This window comes from Cystoisospora suis (assembly GCF_002600585.1).
Source record: "Cystoisospora suis strain Wien I chromosome Unknown contig_4703, whole genome shotgun sequence".
NCBI lineage: Eukaryota > Apicomplexa > Conoidasida > Eucoccidiorida > Sarcocystidae > Cystoisospora > Cystoisospora suis.
Genome location: NW_027157495.1, coordinates 368 through 18625, shown reverse-complemented (window position 1 = coordinate 18625; position 18258 = coordinate 368). Strand labels below are relative to the sequence as shown.

Sequence of the window (18258 nt, the reverse complement as noted above, 5' to 3'; positions counted from 1 at the left end):
CCCCCTTGAGAGGCGAAGCCTGGATTCTCTGCTCTTGTTGTGAAGGGCACAGCTCCTCTCCCCACTCCTCCAACATACCGGGGGGGGGGCGTAGGAGAAGAAGAAGAGCCAGGAACGTATCGTCGAGCTCCCGGGAGGAGAGACCCTCCTCCTCCTCCTCNNAGAGAGAGGAGATTGGAGGAAGATGATAAAAGAAGAAGAAGAAGTAAAGAAAGACTTGTCAGAAAGGAGAGAAAAGGGGGGATACTGTTGGAAGAGGCGGAGTGAAGAGGGTGTGAAGATGCAGAAAGAAAGGCAAAGACGAGAAAAGAAAGTCACGGGGTGTATGAGGATGTACAGGAGAGAGAAGGGGGAGGGGTGGGGGGAAGAAGAGGAAAAAAAAGGGGTGTAAATACACCTAAGACAGCGACAAGGTGGAGTGAAAGAGAAGAGAAGGAATTCCGCGAGAAAAAGAGAAGATAGAGAGACACCCAATCGTACTTTTCAGACGAGGGAAATGACAGAGAGATAACGTTGAAGGCTTCTGAATACTTCAAAACTCCCGAAAGAAAGAAGAGGCGATTTTCTGTCTTAGGAGAAGACCCTAGTTACACCGTCACATGCACGCCCTGGAATTGCAATTCCCTACATACGAGCCGAGGAGATGAGGCAGCTATCAACACTAGCTGACGAGAGAGGGGAGACCTGGAGGTAGATGAAGAGAGAAGGAATTATTAAGAAGGAAAGAACAGAAACGAAGAGAAGAGGAAAAACAAGAAAAAGATAGAAGAAACGCCTTCCACTATTTGCAACTAACTAAGTGAAAGTTGGAAATGACCACGAAGGAGGGGAGAAAGAAAGAGAACAGAAAGAAAGGAAAGAAATCCCAAGAAATACATCTACATGCAAACCTGTGAATGGTCATAGCTACTAAAGAAGGCCTTCAAGAAGGGTAGGTATCTCCTCGTTCTTCTGGTTTACTTGGGGAGAGACTTTAGTTCGATTCTTGGTGAGAAGAGAAAGAAGATGAGGTCTTCCGGAGAAGAAAAGCGAAAAGGACGCACGATAACACAGGATGACCAGGCGGGGTAATTCCTTTGTATGACTTTAATCGTGAGCTGGAAGGGAGGAATGTTAGACAAGAAGAAAAAAGTGGAAGAAAGAAAAAAGAGGGTGATGAGGGGGAGGAAATAGGTAAACCATTCGACGCTGTGGCGGTGATCAAGCAGAAGCGAAGTGAAGGAAAGGATGCATGCGAAAAAGATGAGGAAAAGTAGATCAGGGAGAACAATCAAAAACGAGCGAAGAGGAAGGAGTGAAACAAGAAGAATGATAGCGGGGGAGAGAGTCGATCTTTCAACAAGGAAGACCTTTGAAGGTGCTGATTTGGCTGAGGACGAAAACGCCAAAGAAAGGAGGCGAACGTAAAAACACAAAGAAAGAGTAAAAGGTTCGCTGTGGACGCAAAAAAGCCGAAAGAAAAGGGGAGAGCTGTATCGGAAACCTAGGGCGTTTTACGAAAGACAGCAGTGATAAAACTCTATCTACTCCGAGATGAGAAGAAGGAAAGAGAAAAAGATTCTCCTGTGACGCGTTGTTTGGCACGGAAAGACGTCTCTCTTCGCAGCAGAAGTTACCTTCAACTGCAGTGAAGGGCTTTCTCAAGAACGGTGACGATCTTGTTACACCTTCTCGTTTGGCTTGAGTGTTTTTCTTTCTGCTTCTCTTCGCTTATTTGTGATTTGAGTCTTCTGAGAAAGCAAACACGAGAGCGACGGCGTCTTCTTCGCTCTCAGAGAAAGATCAGAGAGACAAGAAAGAACAGTCAGAAAACACGAAGAGATTCGAGAAGGATAACACCGTTCACTTCTTCTCTCGTCCAGGGGAGCCTTGTGAAAGAGGCTTTTTCTATGGTGGTGAAGAGAGAAAGAAAAAAGACTCTCATTCTTACACGTTTCATGTTGGTCATGCTTCTTCTCATCACTTTTCTCCTCCGTTCGTGGCAGGTTTGGCATGCATGCAGTGGAGAAATATCAAACAAAGTCGGAAAGCAATTAAAAGCTGATCCATTCATTCAACTTGTTCTCTCGGTATCGTCGACTCATCTTTGGTCTGTCTACTCTTACTCCAATACAGAGGTTTAGAAGCATTTGCTGAAATAGAGACTGGCCCCGACTCTCACACACTCCCTTCTTCAAGAGGAGTCTCTTTCTCGGTTCTTTCTCTTCGGAAGAGAGAGTACTCAAGTGGGTCAGGGAGGATCGTGACAGCTATAAGCCATCTAATGTTTACTCCGCATGTATGCTGCGTGGTGTCTTGGAGAGAGCCAAGCACAACTGATGTCTCCTTTCGGCTGACTCCCCCGAAGCTTCACTAACATTGTTCACACGCGGTAGGCATTACATTGATACTGATCGCTATTTGTGTTCAGTGATTCCTTGGTAGCACGCCCAAGACGGAGGCAGTAGTCTTTTGGGTAGTCCTGACCTGAAGAAAACGCTGGAGGTACAGACACTTCCGTGCGAGGGAAAGTACTGTAGGTGTCACTTGTGTGAATCTAGCTAGGTACACTCCGTCAACGCTCCTTTCTTGGAAACTGGGCCTGTTGAGTTGTTGCTGCCCGCCAACTCAACCATATGGCAGTCACCGGGTGATTGTTTTCGGTATCTCAGGAACAGGCAAAGAATGCTAATGTGTAGACGAGTGGTTTCTACACAAACCTGGTCAAAAGACAGCTGCGTCCCAGCTTGCTGTGGCTCCTCGCCTTGGAAGACGGATAGAATGGATGACCAAAGCAGGGCGTAGCCCCTCGCATAACAAGGGGGAGGGGAGCGAGCAAATACCCTTCGAGCAGACAGGCGGAGCCGCTGTTTTTGCAGAGTTCGGCAATTGGTACTTCATCCCAATCGGGCTGGCTGGTTGAAGGTGTAACAAGGAGGGTAGTAAGGAATAACGGGCAGCGCAAAGCAGGCTAATGTGACAGAGAGAAACAGAAGGAATGAGAGCTCGTGAGCTATCATCGTTTAATGGTACACTCCCCTTGGACGGTTTCGATCTGAGGGAGAGACTGAATAGATAGTACGGTAGTCTTCCCTGAGAGACCGACCAGCAGGTCGACGATATTCCTTCCTGGTCACCCCTATCAGCAGCGCGCTGAGTCCTGATTCCTCTTTTAGCTGCTTGCTGAGTCCCAGTCGGCCCACAATATTCCTCTGTTTCTTTTTTCATCTCCTTCCGGGCTCCCGTTGGATCTAAAGCTTAGGAGTAAGAGCTCATGTTTGTCGTTTTTTGCAACGGGCCAAAGAGGAGAGAGATGATTCTCTGCCGGAGGAGCTGAACGCCCCGGCCGAAGTGACGAGGCCTTTGCATCAAGCGCCTCCTTTCTTTGTCTTTTCTCGGATCTTCTCCGTGACAGACAGGTGTGTTTTTCTTTTCCTCGGGTCGCCTTTTTCTCCGGACGACCACCCGTCTATCTATAGTGAGAGAGAGTAGGCTCTGCGTCACAATGAGATCGATAGTCTACACCACGCTGGTGTCAGACCATGGGTCGTCAGCCGCCTAAGTTTGCTGGTCGTCCACTACTCCGCAACGTGCCAGTAGATGAGGCGACACGCTTGCACTCCACCTCTACTAGCCCATGCTACGGGTAGCATACAAAGAAGTGCAGTTGGAGCTCTGCCTTCTCGGGCGAACTCGTATCCAGGAAACTGGCAAATCTTTCCCGACTGTTTATTTCATTAGTGTCAGTGACACAGAAATCTGGTCTTCTGACCGGCTGTTAATTGCCTGGCCCTCAGTTACTGCGGAGTAACAAAGCTAGCCCAGCACATGTGAGAGAATGCCGACTCAACTGCCTGAAACACTGAGATGCGCGCGGCTTTGGTGGCGGCAGACTGGAAGTGCTTCAATCATTTCTGCTGAATGGGACGGTGTTCGGAACATCAGGTCGGGCAACAGCACCCGGAGGAAGCGTAGAGGGAGACTGCCCATTTGACAATACCGTGGCGACCCGTCGTGCAAGAGCACCGACATGCCTTGTGAAGATACAGGCAGCAGATGGAAACGGCAAGATTCCCGTCTTTAGATCACGACAGCGCAACGAGAGTTTGGCTGCGGGGGCAAACAACAAGGCGTCCAAGTGAGCCTAGAGAAAGGAAAACGGACAGGACGTTTAGACCCGTTGACAGTGTACGAAGGATAGAATAGAAAGAGGAGGGATGACCGCCTATTTCTTTCGTAGCAGTCACCATGGAACACTGAAACTTCATTTAACCAGATTAAGCTGATTAAGCATTTCATGCTGACTGTTGTCAGGAAGAATTCTTTTATCTCCAATAATGTTTGCGAAACGGATATAACGAAGCAGCACAAAGTTGAGCAAGACAGCCAGACAGTTGACCATGCATAAAAGAATAAGAGGCCCATCGTGATAGTTGTTGAAGCCTTCCTTTAGGCTCTTATAGAACCGGCTCAGCGTTTGAACTTTATAAATGGCAAGGTTCTCGATAAGATCCAAAGCAAACATAAGCACCAGACGGGTGCGCCCGTCTGCAGTCCTGAAGAGACCGAACTGCAGACATCCACAACAGCAGAAAAGTAGAATAGCGGGGTAGCATGACGCCGAGACTTCTTGATTGCGCCAGACTTATCCCCTTCCGTTACCGAGCGAGATTTTCAGCGCTTACTCTCGGTTCAAAGGAACCTCTCCCTGCTGTCATTAGGCATACCGACTGCTCTAGTTGCAGGAGACGGGAACTGTGGTACGACTAAATCTGGGGGTGACCAGGAAGCAAATCATCAGCCACCATCAGGTACCACAGCGGATCTCAACGAAAATATCTCTGAATGAGCTACTACCGGGTTCTTTCGCGCTCTCCAGTGTGAGTCCTTGCTACCGGGAACTTGCAAACAAGAAAACAGAGAGCTTACTTTTCTCTACTAGCGTTGTCAATTGTTTAGGATTTCCAAGAACGAATCATCTACACACAGAGTGACTGGTGCTCAGAGACATTTCTCGTGTCCCAAGATCAGGAAGATGCACGGACGCTTCCGGTGAAGGGGTAAAAGAGCTCGAATGCTGCGGGTGTCGGTGATGGTAGGACTGTTGTATGTCTGCCCGGGCTAAGCGACCTACAGATTGATAAGAGGGAAGAAGGCCGACAACAGTGTTGTCAGCGACGATATCGCTGACAAGAAGGGAAATAGAAGACATTAGTTTTTGAAGAATTCGAGGCCAAGTACGATTGTAGATGAGGGACTGGATCTCCTCAACGACTTCAGCAATCCAAGTGGCGTTTCTCTGGCGGAAGGCGGAAGTCCGTTCTCGGTGGAACATATTGGTGAGAACGACAGACATGGATCGCCTCTTGGAGTCCCTTTTTTTCGCTGGGAGATCATCTTGTCTGTGTTCATCATCCGTTGTCGAATGAAAGGAGGAAAGAGAACTTCCTTCTCGAAGTCCGCGAAAGAAGCTGGAAGACCGGCTGCCCGATGACCCCGGCTCAACGTAAGGAAGGTCACGGATGATAACCACTTCCGTAGCATAATTGTATTCAAAATCACAGTCAACACGCGCTTCTGTATGAGTCTGACTATGTGAACCCGCTGAAGTCAGCTTGCGAAGAGGCGTGGTTTGCACGGCACCTTGGGCTCTTGTGTGGAATTTCTCTCTATAGCGGGCAACCTCAGCTCGGAAATGAGCCTTCAGATCATGACCAAAATCCCTGAAGAACTTCTTCCAGACTTTTCTTAACCCTAGGATCACTTTCTTGGCGGTGACCGTATTAGGAGCATCCCAAGGAGCATCATCATAGATATTGCTGATAGTCGTCAGATTGACTCCCGCCAGACGGCTATGCCCACGGCAAGCAACGCTTCGCATGCGACTCTCCGCTCTTTGCCTATTCATCCCAAAGAGAACTTGAGATCTCCATACCGACCTTGTAAGACATTTTGGAACTAGAAACGGCCTTACAACGATCAGTTGGAACCAATAAAGAAGTGTCGTGATTCCCTTGTTTTTCTTACTGTGCAGTAGGCGGAGCTCGAGGAAGTACAGGATACAACGTTCATCAAAGCGGACGCAGAAATGCCATAGAGAATACACAAAATCCTTCAAAATCATAACGAAGAAGATGAACACGTTAGACGTTTTAATCATAACCGTGCGTAGAAAGAGAAACCTCCAGCTATCCCAGATCATGTTGAACCAGGTCAGCATTTTGTCGAATTCTATAGCGTCACTCCCAAACCCCTTTACATACGGGATGTACACTTCATCGCAAAATCGAGGCTGGTCTGGGTGCTGTTGACTACCTGAACCGCGCCCGCTCTCGTTGTCCATTGCACCGTCAGCAAGTTGCTCGAACTGCTTGATGCTATTTGTGGATCCGCTGCCGAATTTCTCCTCAAGCTGCTTCAGGCTGTCGTTCGAGTGCTGTGACGACACGCGCTTGAAGAATTGCTGGGAATTCTCTCTGGATGCATGTACGGAAGTCCCCTCGATCTGCTCGAGTCTTCCACTAGAATGTCGGGATGGCACCTGTTCAACGAGTTGCTGGGAATTCTGTCTCGATGCATGTAGGGAAGTCACCTCCGTCTGCTTTACGCTTCCGCTGGAGTGCCTCGAAGGTATCTGTTCAAAGAATTTCTGAGAATTCTCCCTTGATGGGTGTACCGAGGTCACCTCAGTCTGCTCGACTCTTCCGCTAGAGTGGCGGGATGGCGGTTGTTCAACAAATTGCTGGGAATTTTCTCTTGATGCGTGTATCGAACTCTGCTCGACCCTTCCGCTGGATTGTCGAGAGGGCAATTGTTCAACAAACTGCCGGGAATTCTCTCTTGATGCGTGTATCGAGCTCTGCTCGACCCTTCCGCTGGAATGCCGCGATAGCAATTGTTCACCAAACTGCTGGGAATTCTCTCTTGATACGTGTATCGAGGTCACCCCGGTCTGCTCGACCCTTCCACTAGAATGTCGCGAGGGAAACTGTTCAACAAATTGCTGGGAATTCTCTCTTGATGCGTGCGGAGAAGTCAGCCCGTTCTGGTCGACTCTTCCGCTAGAATGCCGCGAGGGCGCTTGTTCATCGAAGTGCTGAGAATTCTCGCGTGATGCGTGCGGAGAAGTCAGCCCGTTCTGTTCGACTCTTCCGCTAGAATGCCGCGAGGGCACTTGTTCAAAGAACTGTTGCGTATTCTGTCTTGAAGCATGCGGTGAAATTATCTCCGTTTGTTCGACACCTGTTCTAGAATGCTGTGAAGAAAGTTGTCCGAGAAATTGCTGTGAAGGTTCCTTGGATCTCAGTGGGTTCTCCGCAACGTCCATAGCAGAGCCGGACCTCCTTTCTTCTAGGAAAGAAGGCTTATCATTCATCCGGGTGGAGGGAATTCGTTCCGCAGAATCAGCGACGTTTTCCTGGCTCCGTACACTGTCACAGTCTCTATGTTGATCTGGAAGCATCGGGTTCGCATTAAAGCTGCTGCTCTTAGCAAACGAATCCGGAGGTTCGGCACGTACGACCGGATCATTGAAGAGCTGAATGACGGGGGTCTCCTGATATACGGCGCTACCTGAAAGGCGCCTTTCTTCTGCATCCTGTGCCCTGACTTGAGCGATGCAGTCGGACATGCTCTTTCGCGACTTGCTTCGATCACGGCCGACAACGATGGTGCTGTGCCGTAGATCGTCCTGAAAAGTCCCAATATCCGTCGGGCTGATGAGAGTTGTTCGCATACGCCGGGTATCGCCACTCTCGTGTCGCTGTAGCCTTGTGAAGTCGTATAGGGACACTCGGGAATCCACACCATATGATGCATTGTAGAAGAATCTTGCTAGGAAAACGCAACATTTTTGGGTTGCAGGCAAGAAAAAGGATCCGTAAAAACTCGTGACAACCATTTCAAAAAGGGCAAGAACAAATGTGTGGACTTCCAATTCCGTTAGAGTGTTCTGCAGAAGTTCGAAAAAGGGCAGGAACAGGGTCCGGTTGAACCAGTCAACAAAAAGAAACATTGTCCCGGGGCCGGCGAATGTAATGGCTCTTCTGAACTGGTCCGTTGTTTGTGCCGTCGCCAGACCAGGAATGGTAAGCAGAACCGTCCCAATAAGGAAAGCGAAATACAGAGGGTGGGCATAATAGCGAAGACCAGGCAGGTACTCACGGACAACCGGGAACGTCTGAACGTAATAGAGAATAACATTTAGACCAACTTCTGGGATAAGGAACGCAGCGCATGCTACGAATTCCCGAAGAAAGCTAAACACCATACCTCCTGTTGCCCACAATTTGACATAAAGAATGTAATAGGTGTGCATGACAAGCTCATTGGATAAAAAGACTCCGATCAGCGCCTCGATCTGAACGTAAGCTAACGGGCTTGGCTCGCAGTCAATGTCACCTTCCGCCCCCTCAACTGGGCAGGTGATTTGTGGCAAAGGCTCTATTTCGTTTCCTTCATCATCGTAAGTATTTCTTTCCCGTACCACCAACAGCATTGCCATTAGCGGCCACAGCAAGGCCAGCAGCATCACCGCCATATACACTATCCGTTTGTCGATACTGAATTCGCAACCCATTTTGACGACACATTTGAACGGACTTCCTTCCGAAGGGATACTGCGAATCTCGTTACGAGAGCAGGGAAGCGTGGTCTTCCCTCAGGTGGCTTTCTAGCAAGCCTGGAAAGTGTGTTAGAGAAACTGAAGACCTCGGTCAGCGTATAGTCCACTGGATAGGGTGATCCTACGTATCGATCTTCTGGGGTTCAGAGCTCCTTCTCCAGAGTGTCGGCGGGCGTTGAGCACATAGCACAAAGTTTCAAGAGAAATCATCCTCTTCTCGTTACCCCGATCAAGCCAGCCTTTTGACAGGGGCATTTGCCCCCGTCGCAGCCCCAGGTTAATCTGCCACAGACGCAGGTATGGTAACCAATCTCAGAACTCGGCATAAAGATTTTCAGATGTCCCCTCGCCTCGCGGTTGAACGCCAGCGAGCCAGCCTATCAGGAGAGACGGTTAGAGCAGACATTCTCGACAGGTCTCGCTAACGTCTTGGGTTGACTGAGCAATCCTCAAACTCAGCGTCTACGTGGCTGGTCATTCACTGAGCTAACGAACTAGAGAGTACAGTCATTTGCCCCACAGCTAGCAGCGTCTTCCTTTCAACTAGCAGCGTCTTCCTTTCAAAGGGGAGTCCCACGATGTGGGGCTGTAAGTCGCTTCAAGAGAACATGATGAATAGACGGGATGCGGTGTTTTCGAAGTTTTCGCGGACAGCAGAGCTATTCGCTTTCATGCCTGCATCTTAAAGTCGTAGGAAGCGTACGTACCCTACCAGCCCTTCTAAGACCGCGCGGCCATCTGGGGAAAAAAAATTACCGGGTCGTCCATAGACCCACATTCGCTCCGTACGTGTTGGAGACTTGTTCCGCCTGTCACGAAGGCCTGGACACGCGCTCTGCCCGAAGGAGCTCTCTTTGTCAGGCTGAACCACAACAGTCCATGCAGGCGTTCAAGGCTGGGCCAAGTGAAAAGGTTCCCGCCGTCCACGACAGCTGTTGCTCTCGGGGTAGCACCGCACGCGTTCTTCGATCTCCTCCGATGGCCGTGCCCGCTGTTTGGAATGGATTCTACAGCTCTCTTTCCTCACGTACCTTCACAGCACACACACAAGACGGTGCGGCACTCTTCGGTTTTCCATTGCAACTGGAGTTGCCTCGAACAGTGGCACAGACCGGGGAGCTTTCTTAGCAGTCGCGGGTCGTGCACTAGTTTTGCTCACAGCCGAGATGCCAAAACTCTACAGGGGGTCACAACGCGGTGGAGAATTCCTTGTTTTCTCTGCTGATCCACTCCAGACCCTAGAGTCCGTTCTGTGTTACCTTGACTGACATAAAATCCTGACGAGACTGTCATTCGGAGGACCCAAACTAGGTAGCAGGTCAAAAATGTCGGCGATGCGAAATAAATTTCATTGTCTGCCAAGTACACGCGTACTTCTTTTACAGATTCTTCGAAAGGAGAATATAAAGAATAACAGTTCCTTCCGCGTGCTGTGAGCAAGAGCCCTTGTCCACTGGTGTTTATGTTAGTAAAACGAAGGCACCGTTGGTGCAGGATGATTCTTTCTCTTTCGCCTCCCGGCCACTTCGAACAGGCCAGCATATCGCAGGGTTTCTTCTAAGGTTCTTGAGCTGTTTTGTCACTGGTTTCCTTGCTCTTTCGGCTTCGGGGAGTCTCCTTTTCCTACGGCTGTGTTTCTCCCGTACGTAGAGGCAGCTATCCCCAGGACAATACAGGACTAGACTAGCACACCAGTGAACTACAGTGGACTTCATCCGCACTGCTCTCTGTTTGGCTGGGTGCTTTCCTACCGTCAAAACTGGCAAAGGACGGCCTCAGCGGTTTACATTAGAACTCCTCATGGAACGGATGTCTTAAGAAGACTTTTCAGAGCGAAAGCTGTGTAAACACCGTACACGTGTTCTATACATAGCACGGGAGACAGGCCTATATTCTTTCTTTTCTCGAGCTTTGCACCGTGTTCCGTGGAGGCGTGTTCACTCAAGGCAACACTCCAGGAGATTTGACAGAGGGGGCTGAAGAAACAACGAGACTGCAAACGTCTTTCGAGCACTCTAGGAAAGACGGCTTCTTTGCTCTGCGCGGCACGGACGGGTCTACCATTCTTGGAGTCTCATCGATTTGTCTGCTTCATAGGGACAAGGCGTTTTGTGGATGAGCAGTGTTGAGACACACCTAGGCCGCATCCAAAGCACGGTGCACCCCCGCTGCAGCTTCGTCTCCAGCGTCCATGAAATACCGAAAGATCGTCAGTTTGGCGTCACTACAGAATTCCCTTTCTACAAGGAACCTGTGGCAAGCATCGGTGCACTGTTATAACCGTGCACATCTTAAGCGCAGCAGGCTCTCCCCAGTGTTCGCCGGGGAGTTCACAACAGCAAACTCTTGACTTTCAAGCACGCTTCCTTCTAGTGTCCCCGGCACGTCTACCCATTCACAAGTGGTTATCGTTCCTAAGAAATCGCGGAAAGCGCCACAGAGTCTCTCACGTTACAGCAGACAATTACAGAAACAGGACGTGCCCGCCGGAGTGCATTTGGGCAAGGGAATGTCGACACGGAGAGAATGCCGTGCGAAGTTCTTTCCTGGAAAGAAGCAGCCCTCAGAGATGATGGGGGAAGAACGATAGCCTTTGAAGAGCTATTTCGCTCGCTGTGTATGTATGCCAACGGGTAGGAGACAGTAGTGTCATTCGCATCTAGGTGAATACATTGCAGGCCGGGCCACCCCCTCTAGCTGAACCTTTTCTACAGTTTTCATGGAGTGAGGCGAAGGAGGGGACGGAAAAGCACAATTTCTAAATGTCTCACAAGAAACTGAATCGCTGAGGCAGGCAGTAGACTTCTTTTTCTTCTTTCTCTGAGATAGAAACACAAGTGATCTTCCGGGGTGAATCTCGTGGTCGAGCGAGCTAGGGTGGGTGACTTACGAAGAAATACGGCATGCATATGAAAATCGCCCTGAATACAAGAGACACCGCATGCAAAGAATAAAAGAACTCCTTTCTTTCTTTCTTTCTCCAATAGTGGTTGCGTCTCCGTGTCAAGCTCCTAACTACGGAGACCGTTTTCTTCCTGGTGTTTCGACAATGACTCGTTGAACGAACTCCTTCTACTCATCTTCATCGCTCTCTGCTAATTTCACTCCTTCTCTTCTTTTCACCTCATTTTGTAATGAGGTGTTTTCTTCTCTCTGTTTCATCCCTTGTGAGCTGTCTCTTCGCCTTCATTTTCTGTCGCGGGTTACAAAAAGCAACTTCTCCCGTCTCCTCTTTCTTCCTTCCCCGTGAGTCTTTGCTCTCTCCTTCCCTTTCTTCTTCCCACCTTTTTCTTTCACGTAAGAGGAGTATGGAAGCTCCTTCTTCTTCTCTTCTTTCCCCGTCTTTTTCTTCAAGAAAGACTGTTAGAGTCGGCCAGGAGCTACGTCTATATCTACAGCATGCCACATTTCGAGAGACACTGAATGAGGGATGGATGGCTTCTTTCCTTCCTTTTCTCAATCTTTTCCATTTCCTTCACTTTCGACAATCGATAACACATACACTTCTATATCACAACAAATACTCGTTCCCTCGCATATACATATCTATATGTATGTATACATCTCTCTCTCTCTATGTATATCCGCATGGGTTAGGTTTCCTGTCTGAGAGAAGAGATACGCATCTCGCCTTTCGTTTGCCTTCTAATTTGTGCCTCTCCAGATCATCGTGCCTATCAATTCTAATATACATATATATCTGTCTAACTTCTCCCCTTCAATGAACACATGTAAATGCCTGTACATCTTTATCTTCCCTGTATATCTGTATCTCTGCGTTCTCTCCTTCTCTCATGCCTTCTCTACCTTACTTACTTAACGAAGGTTCCGAGTCTTCAGCGGCTACTATAAGGATAGAAGCTTCTCAGCTACTCGAAAGAAAGAGACGTACAGCCATATCTCAGCCCTCTCTTACCTGTCTCGCCACTGTCTCTCTGCGTCCCTGTCTTCTCTTCATCCTTCTTAATTTCTGACCTTTTCTTCAACTTCCCTTCACCGCCCTGGCTGGAAGTTTTCCTTCTCAAGAGAAAGTTGAGTTTTCTGAAAAGACGGGAAACAAGATGGAAGGCAGTAGCGGACGAGGAGGAGACTTTGGTCAGCCATTCGGGGGGGGTGGGGGAGGAGGGGGAGCATCGACGAAGAAAGGACAATCGACCTGTCGTGTATGTGGTAGTACAGAACTCGAGACTGTTGAAAGCCGTGGAGAGGTCATCTGCTGCAGGTATCATAACACAGACAACGACCATTCCTCTCATACAAACAAGATCCTCTATCTAACTATAATCTATCTATCTATCTTTATCTATCTATCTGTAATCTATCTTTAATCTCTCTATCTTCTGTATGAGTCGTTGATCAGAGGGGGGACTCTTACGGTTGTCTCTGCTTTAGATTTTGAGCTTAGAGCTCTTGCTAGATTTTGTCATTCCACTTCTCACGACCTCTTGTTTTCTTTCCGAGAGTGTTTCTTTCTTCTCGTCTCTCTGATCTCACACAGCAGCCTTCTATTGTTATCTCTTCGTCTAACTCACACCAGAAGTGTCTCCTTCCTCTCTTCTCTCTGTTCGTTCCTCTTCTTCTCTTTCTTTCTTTCTTTTCCGTTCTCTGCTCTCTTCTCTACTTTTTTCTTGGTCTTTCTTTCTTGTCTTGAAATGCTTTTCTGAGTAGATGTGGAACTGTACTTGAAGACTTGACGCTTATTGATAGCCTCCAGTTTGTCGAGTCGTCAGGAGGGAGTGTCTCCATGGTAAGACTACAACTTAACTCAACACACACAGTCGTCATTCAGCTATTTGACTATACACTATGAAGCTGCTCTCCCTAACTCTCTCTTTCTCTCTCTCTCTTCATAAGATTCTTACCGTGGGGGTTAGGATAGCACACTCCAAAGAAAAAGAAGAAAAGACATTCTTTTCTATCTTGGCTTTGAAGGAAAAGAAAAAGAGGATGAGTATGTGAGTTCGCTGAACCTGTCTTGACAATACGACAAGAGGAGTACGCATGACAGAGTGAGAAAGGAAGAGGAGCTGTATCCACAGGTTTTCTCTTTTCGATCTTTCTTCTTCTTTTTCTTTTCACCTTTGCCTTCTTGTTCGCATGCATTCAATCTTTTCTTGATTAACCTCCCAAGACTATGTCACGATCCTGCGTCTCCTTTTTCATTCCTCCCTATCATACTAATAAAGAAACTCATTCGTTCTTTCTATCGATCTTTCTCATTTTTCGTCACTCTGTCTTCTTTCTTTCTCATGTTTTCGTAGGTGGGGCAGTTTGTATCGAGTTGTGGTGGAGGTAGCGGTCGAGGTTTGAGAGGTGTGGGAGGTGGTGGTTTCGGTGGAAGCGACAGTCGTGAGCAAACATTACAAAGAGGATTCAATCATATACAATTCATCGCTGGTAAGAACTAACAATGCCCTTCTATCTTTCATCTACCCATCTTTAATCTATCTATCTTTCATCCATCTATCTTTAGTTTATCTATCTATCTATCTCCAATCTATCTTTAATCTATCTATCTATCTATCTATCTGTCCTTTCTCATCTTCTTTTTTTTCATCTCTCTTCTTTGTTTATTCTTCCTCGAGGGGTCGAGCTGCTTTACTACAGTGTAGACCTGTATTGTTCAGGTGTACATACACCCCGTCATGTTTTTCAGCCTGTTCCGGTGTGGGTTGTTTCTATTCCTTCTCCACGTGCGAAGCGTCGCTCGTTTTCTTTCTTTTTTCCTTTCCCTTAGTTTAATTAATGAGTTTTCAAGTAGGTTCCTTCCATCCAGCCTTCTTACATGTATAGGGTGATGTATGTATCTGTACCGTAGCCATACTGAGTCACTAACTTAGTTTCTTTCTTTCTTTCGAATTCTGTTTGATTCCTCTCTTCTTTTTTTCTTCTCATCTCCTTGCTTCTTCTTCTGTCTAGAGCGTCTTCGCCTATCGCAGGCCCAGCATATATCTGCAGCTCAGAGATTGTATTTGATGGCGATCCAAAGAAATTTTACATTAGGAAGGAAGTCAGTTCTTGTCGCAGCGGCTTGTCTTTATGCGATCTGTCGACGTGAACGTACACCTCATCTTCTTATCGATTTCTGTGATGTTTTAAGGTAAACAAAAGAAAGAAGAAACCAAGGAACTCTTCTCCCTACTTCTGTCTTCGAATCATTCCTCCCCTACACATAGGCTCGTCTCCCGTGCAGCTAGTCATCAACACACCCACATATCTATCTATCTATCTATCTATCTATTCTTCTGTCACGTACTCACTATCTATTCTTCTGTCACGTACTCACCGTGTAACTAGGTGTCTTTAATCTATATAGATCTTTTCTCGTTTTAGGATTTGCATATCTTTGGGGGCTAGAGATGATTCTTCGAGAGAAGGCGAGCCGGAAGATCGAAGCAAGAGAAACATTGCGCTTCACTTCCCGCACGTATATATAGACGCATATTTTCACCTTTTAACTACACACACATCCTAGATACTTACGCTCAGATAAAAAGATACTAGCTCGGTGTAGACATGGACAGACAGCTCGGTACGTAGAGAAATAGACTGATAGAATGAGCGAGTGGAAATTGTCCGTTTTCTTCTCCGACTCTGGTTTCTTATTACTGTCTTGTTTCAAAAGCTGCAAGGAGAATAAACTAGAGATCTAATAGAGAAGCTCGACAAAGGAAGAAAGGAAGAAACGTGCAGAAAAACAAAACACGCGCGTGTGCATCTCCCTGGTAGGTGTTTTTTTTTTTTTTACTTTCCTGGTATCCTGACTTCATGATTCCTCCGTGTGTACATACACCCGAGAAGTTTGTGTGCATGCATATACACTTGGGCGGATTCTTTTGCCTGTGGTGTATGTACACCCGGCCGTTCCAGTGTGAGGTGCATATCCACCCGGACGTCCTGTATGTGGGGTGTATGTACACCCGAACATCCTGTGTATGGTGTCTATATACCTGAAGAGCCTCCTGTAACTCTTTCTTTCTTTCTTTCCAGGACCCATGTGAGAGCTATCGGACAAGTGTTTATGAAGTTATTGAGAGTCTTACATCTTCAAGTTCCTCATGTTGATCCGTCTCTCTTCATGGAGAGATTTGCGTCTCAGATGAATCTTGCTGATAAAACTCAGAGTGTTGCTCAAACAGGAGTTCGACTGATTCAGGTAAACCTTCTTCCTCTTTTTTACCATCCTTTTCTTCTCTCCTCTTTCTTTTGATCGGATTTTTGCTTGCAAAACAGATGAAAGGGAATGAAGTAAGAGGGGATATGACGCGGTTTTGAACAGGTTCTGTCGGGTGTATAGACACCTGAGCTTGTGTACAAGAAGTAGGTTGGAGTCGTGTGAGAAGGCGTTAGTTGGGTCATGTCAAAAAAAGCCTAGGAACGATAATGGGGGGAATCTCTCTCAAAGAGACTTGACACGTACAGCCATACAAGCACACAACTACGCGCATATATATGTATATATAAATATATATATATATATGCATGTTTGACTATATATATGAAGATGTATGTATATGCATGTATGAATATCTATGAGTATGTATGTGTGTAGCAATATGTATATAGAGAGTTTTACATAGATTCACATGTCTCTTCTTTCTCCTTCCTTATCCTGTTGCCTTTTCTTTCTTTCTTTCGACCTTTCTTTCTCACTCTTTCTTTCTTTCTCACTCTTTCTTTCTTTCTCACTCTTTCTTTCTTTCCTTCTTTCTTTCTCACTCTCTTTTTCCTTCTCACTCTTTCTTTCTTATTAGGCGATGACGCGAGATTGGATTAGCACAGGGCGACGTCCCATGGGTTTGTGCGGGGCTGCTTTACTCGTAGCTGCTCGGTACCACAACTTCCAGCTAAACGCCGAAGATATCTCCCATGTAAGACAGATAAGAGGAGGAGAGAAAGAAAGGAAAGAAAGAGGAGAAGAAGACACTTATGCTCTTCTTGTGTCTTTGTTGAGAATAGGAGAAAGAACGTTGAAACAGATGCGAAGCAATACATGTATATATATATATATACGCTTCAAGGACAGAAGAATTTTTCCATTCTTTCTCCCTTTCCTTTCGTAACGCAGTGACCTTCACCATATATACATTTCTCTATAGCAATCTATCGAACCGTATCGCGTACACAGATATTCACATATATATATATATATATATACCACAGACACAGTACCTCAAGTGTATGTACACTCGAACATCGCGTCATATACATGTTTCCGCATCCTCCTCCTTCTCCTCAACGCGAGTTTGACTTTCACCTATATCACCTTTGAATGAGAAATCTTTCATCCTCTTTCATTCTGTATTTTCGTCTATTCTTCTTTTCCTTTTTCATCTCTCTTTAGATTGTGAGAGTATCAGGGGCCACACTGAATAAACGCCTGCAAGAATTTAGACACACTTCTACAGCAAAGCTCGCCGTGAAAGATTTCGAAGATGTGGATCTTCTTTCTCTCCCTATGCAAGCGGAGCCTCCCTGTCGCATTGTGAGGAGAAGTCAGCAGAAGCGTCTTCTTCTCAAACAACAGGAGCAGGAGAGGCAGTTAGCTCTCATTAATGGAACTTCTCCTTCCTCTCCTCTTAGTATCGAAGATCAGAAAAAGTTGATCGATTCTCCCACTTCGATCTCTTTTTCCTCGTCTTCTATAGCGAACCATACAAACCCCCCAGCTATATGTGATGTACAAGATATCCACCATACAGACAACTCCGAGAGCTCAGCCTCTCCTAGTAAAAAGAATACGGAGGGACTTACGACCACAGCGACACAACATCTCCTCTCTTCGCCTGAAGACTCTTCTTCTTCTTCCTCTTCCTCTTCTTCTTCTTCTTCTTCGTCTTCTTCGGTTAATGGTGAGGACAGCAGCAATACGTGTATAGGGGGGGTAGAAGCGGAGGTTCGAAGAGAAAGGGAGAGGAGAGACAGGCATGGGGATGTAGAAGCATGGGACTGTGAGAAGTAGAGACATTTTCATTCTCTCTCGGTTTTTCTTCTTAGATGCTCTTTTCTCCTCGCTTCGCATCTTTGACTGGGAAAGTATCCTTCTAGACGTTAAGGCATACACGCATATACATATACATACATACATACACGTCTGTAGATTGCGGGAGTCTATGTACATACAGCACTTTCCAAAAAGAAAGCAGGATGTCTACGCATGTTTTCTACGCCTTTCTTTCTTTCTTCTTTCATAGTCTGCTTTCTCATTTGGACTCTCTGCATATACACATTCACTGTATCTACAGATAGATTCATGTGCATATACATATACACATATGTCTATACGTATGCACACATTGCCCTATACATGCACATGGTTAGACACGTATGATTCGTTGTATGTACATGATAAGACATATTTAGATAGACACATATATACGGCAGTTAGAATTTCTCTCTACCTCTACATGTCTATCGTTTTCGAAGATGTTTGACTTATCTCATCCATGGGAAATTCTCCTTTTCTCCATGTGTAGAGCGACGGTTTGTAAAAGAGGCTTCTGATCTTTTAGAAGATTGATGAGTGAGATGCAAAAGAGAAAGGAGTTGACAGGAGAAGAAAAGACTGTACATACACACATCCATCTTCTTCTTCTTCGTCTTCTTTTCTCTCTTCTTCTTTCTCTGTCTTCTTCTCCGTTCTGGTCTATATCTCC

The 18258-nt window shown here is 46.7% G+C and overlaps 3 protein-coding genes across 3 annotated transcripts; 1 reads left to right on the top strand and 2 right to left on the bottom strand.

Annotated features, from left to right (window-relative positions):
- Nucleotides 1-244: 244 nt before the first annotated feature.
- Nucleotides 245-1928, bottom strand: CSUI_008395 (uncharacterized protein; the record flags this gene model as incomplete). Its single annotated transcript, XM_068068528.1, has 1 exon — nt 245-1928. A coding segment is annotated over one exon (267 nt), but the record flags the coding sequence as incomplete, so codon positions are not given.
- A 2315-nt stretch (nt 1929-4243) lies between these two features.
- Nucleotides 4244-8557, bottom strand: CSUI_008394 (uncharacterized protein; the record flags this gene model as incomplete). Its single annotated transcript, XM_068068527.1, has 2 exons — nt 4244-4549; nt 5114-8557. The coding sequence occupies 2 exons, from the start codon at nt 8555-8557 to the stop codon at nt 4244-4246; spliced, it is 3750 nt and encodes a 1249-aa protein (XP_067919497.1).
- Nucleotides 8558-11588: 3031 nt separating this feature from the next.
- Nucleotides 11589-17564, top strand: CSUI_008393 (transcription initiation factor tfiiib; the record flags this gene model as incomplete). The annotated part of the gene is made up of 7 exons (XM_068068526.1): nt 11589-12824; nt 13271-13349; nt 13864-13999; nt 14522-14702; nt 15593-15758; nt 16357-16473; nt 16947-17564. Exons 1-7 carry the CDS (start codon nt 12664-12666, stop codon nt 17562-17564), a joined length of 1458 nt encoding a protein of 485 aa, XP_067919496.1. The 5' UTR covers nt 11589-12663.
- Nucleotides 17565-18258: the final 694 nt, after the last annotated feature.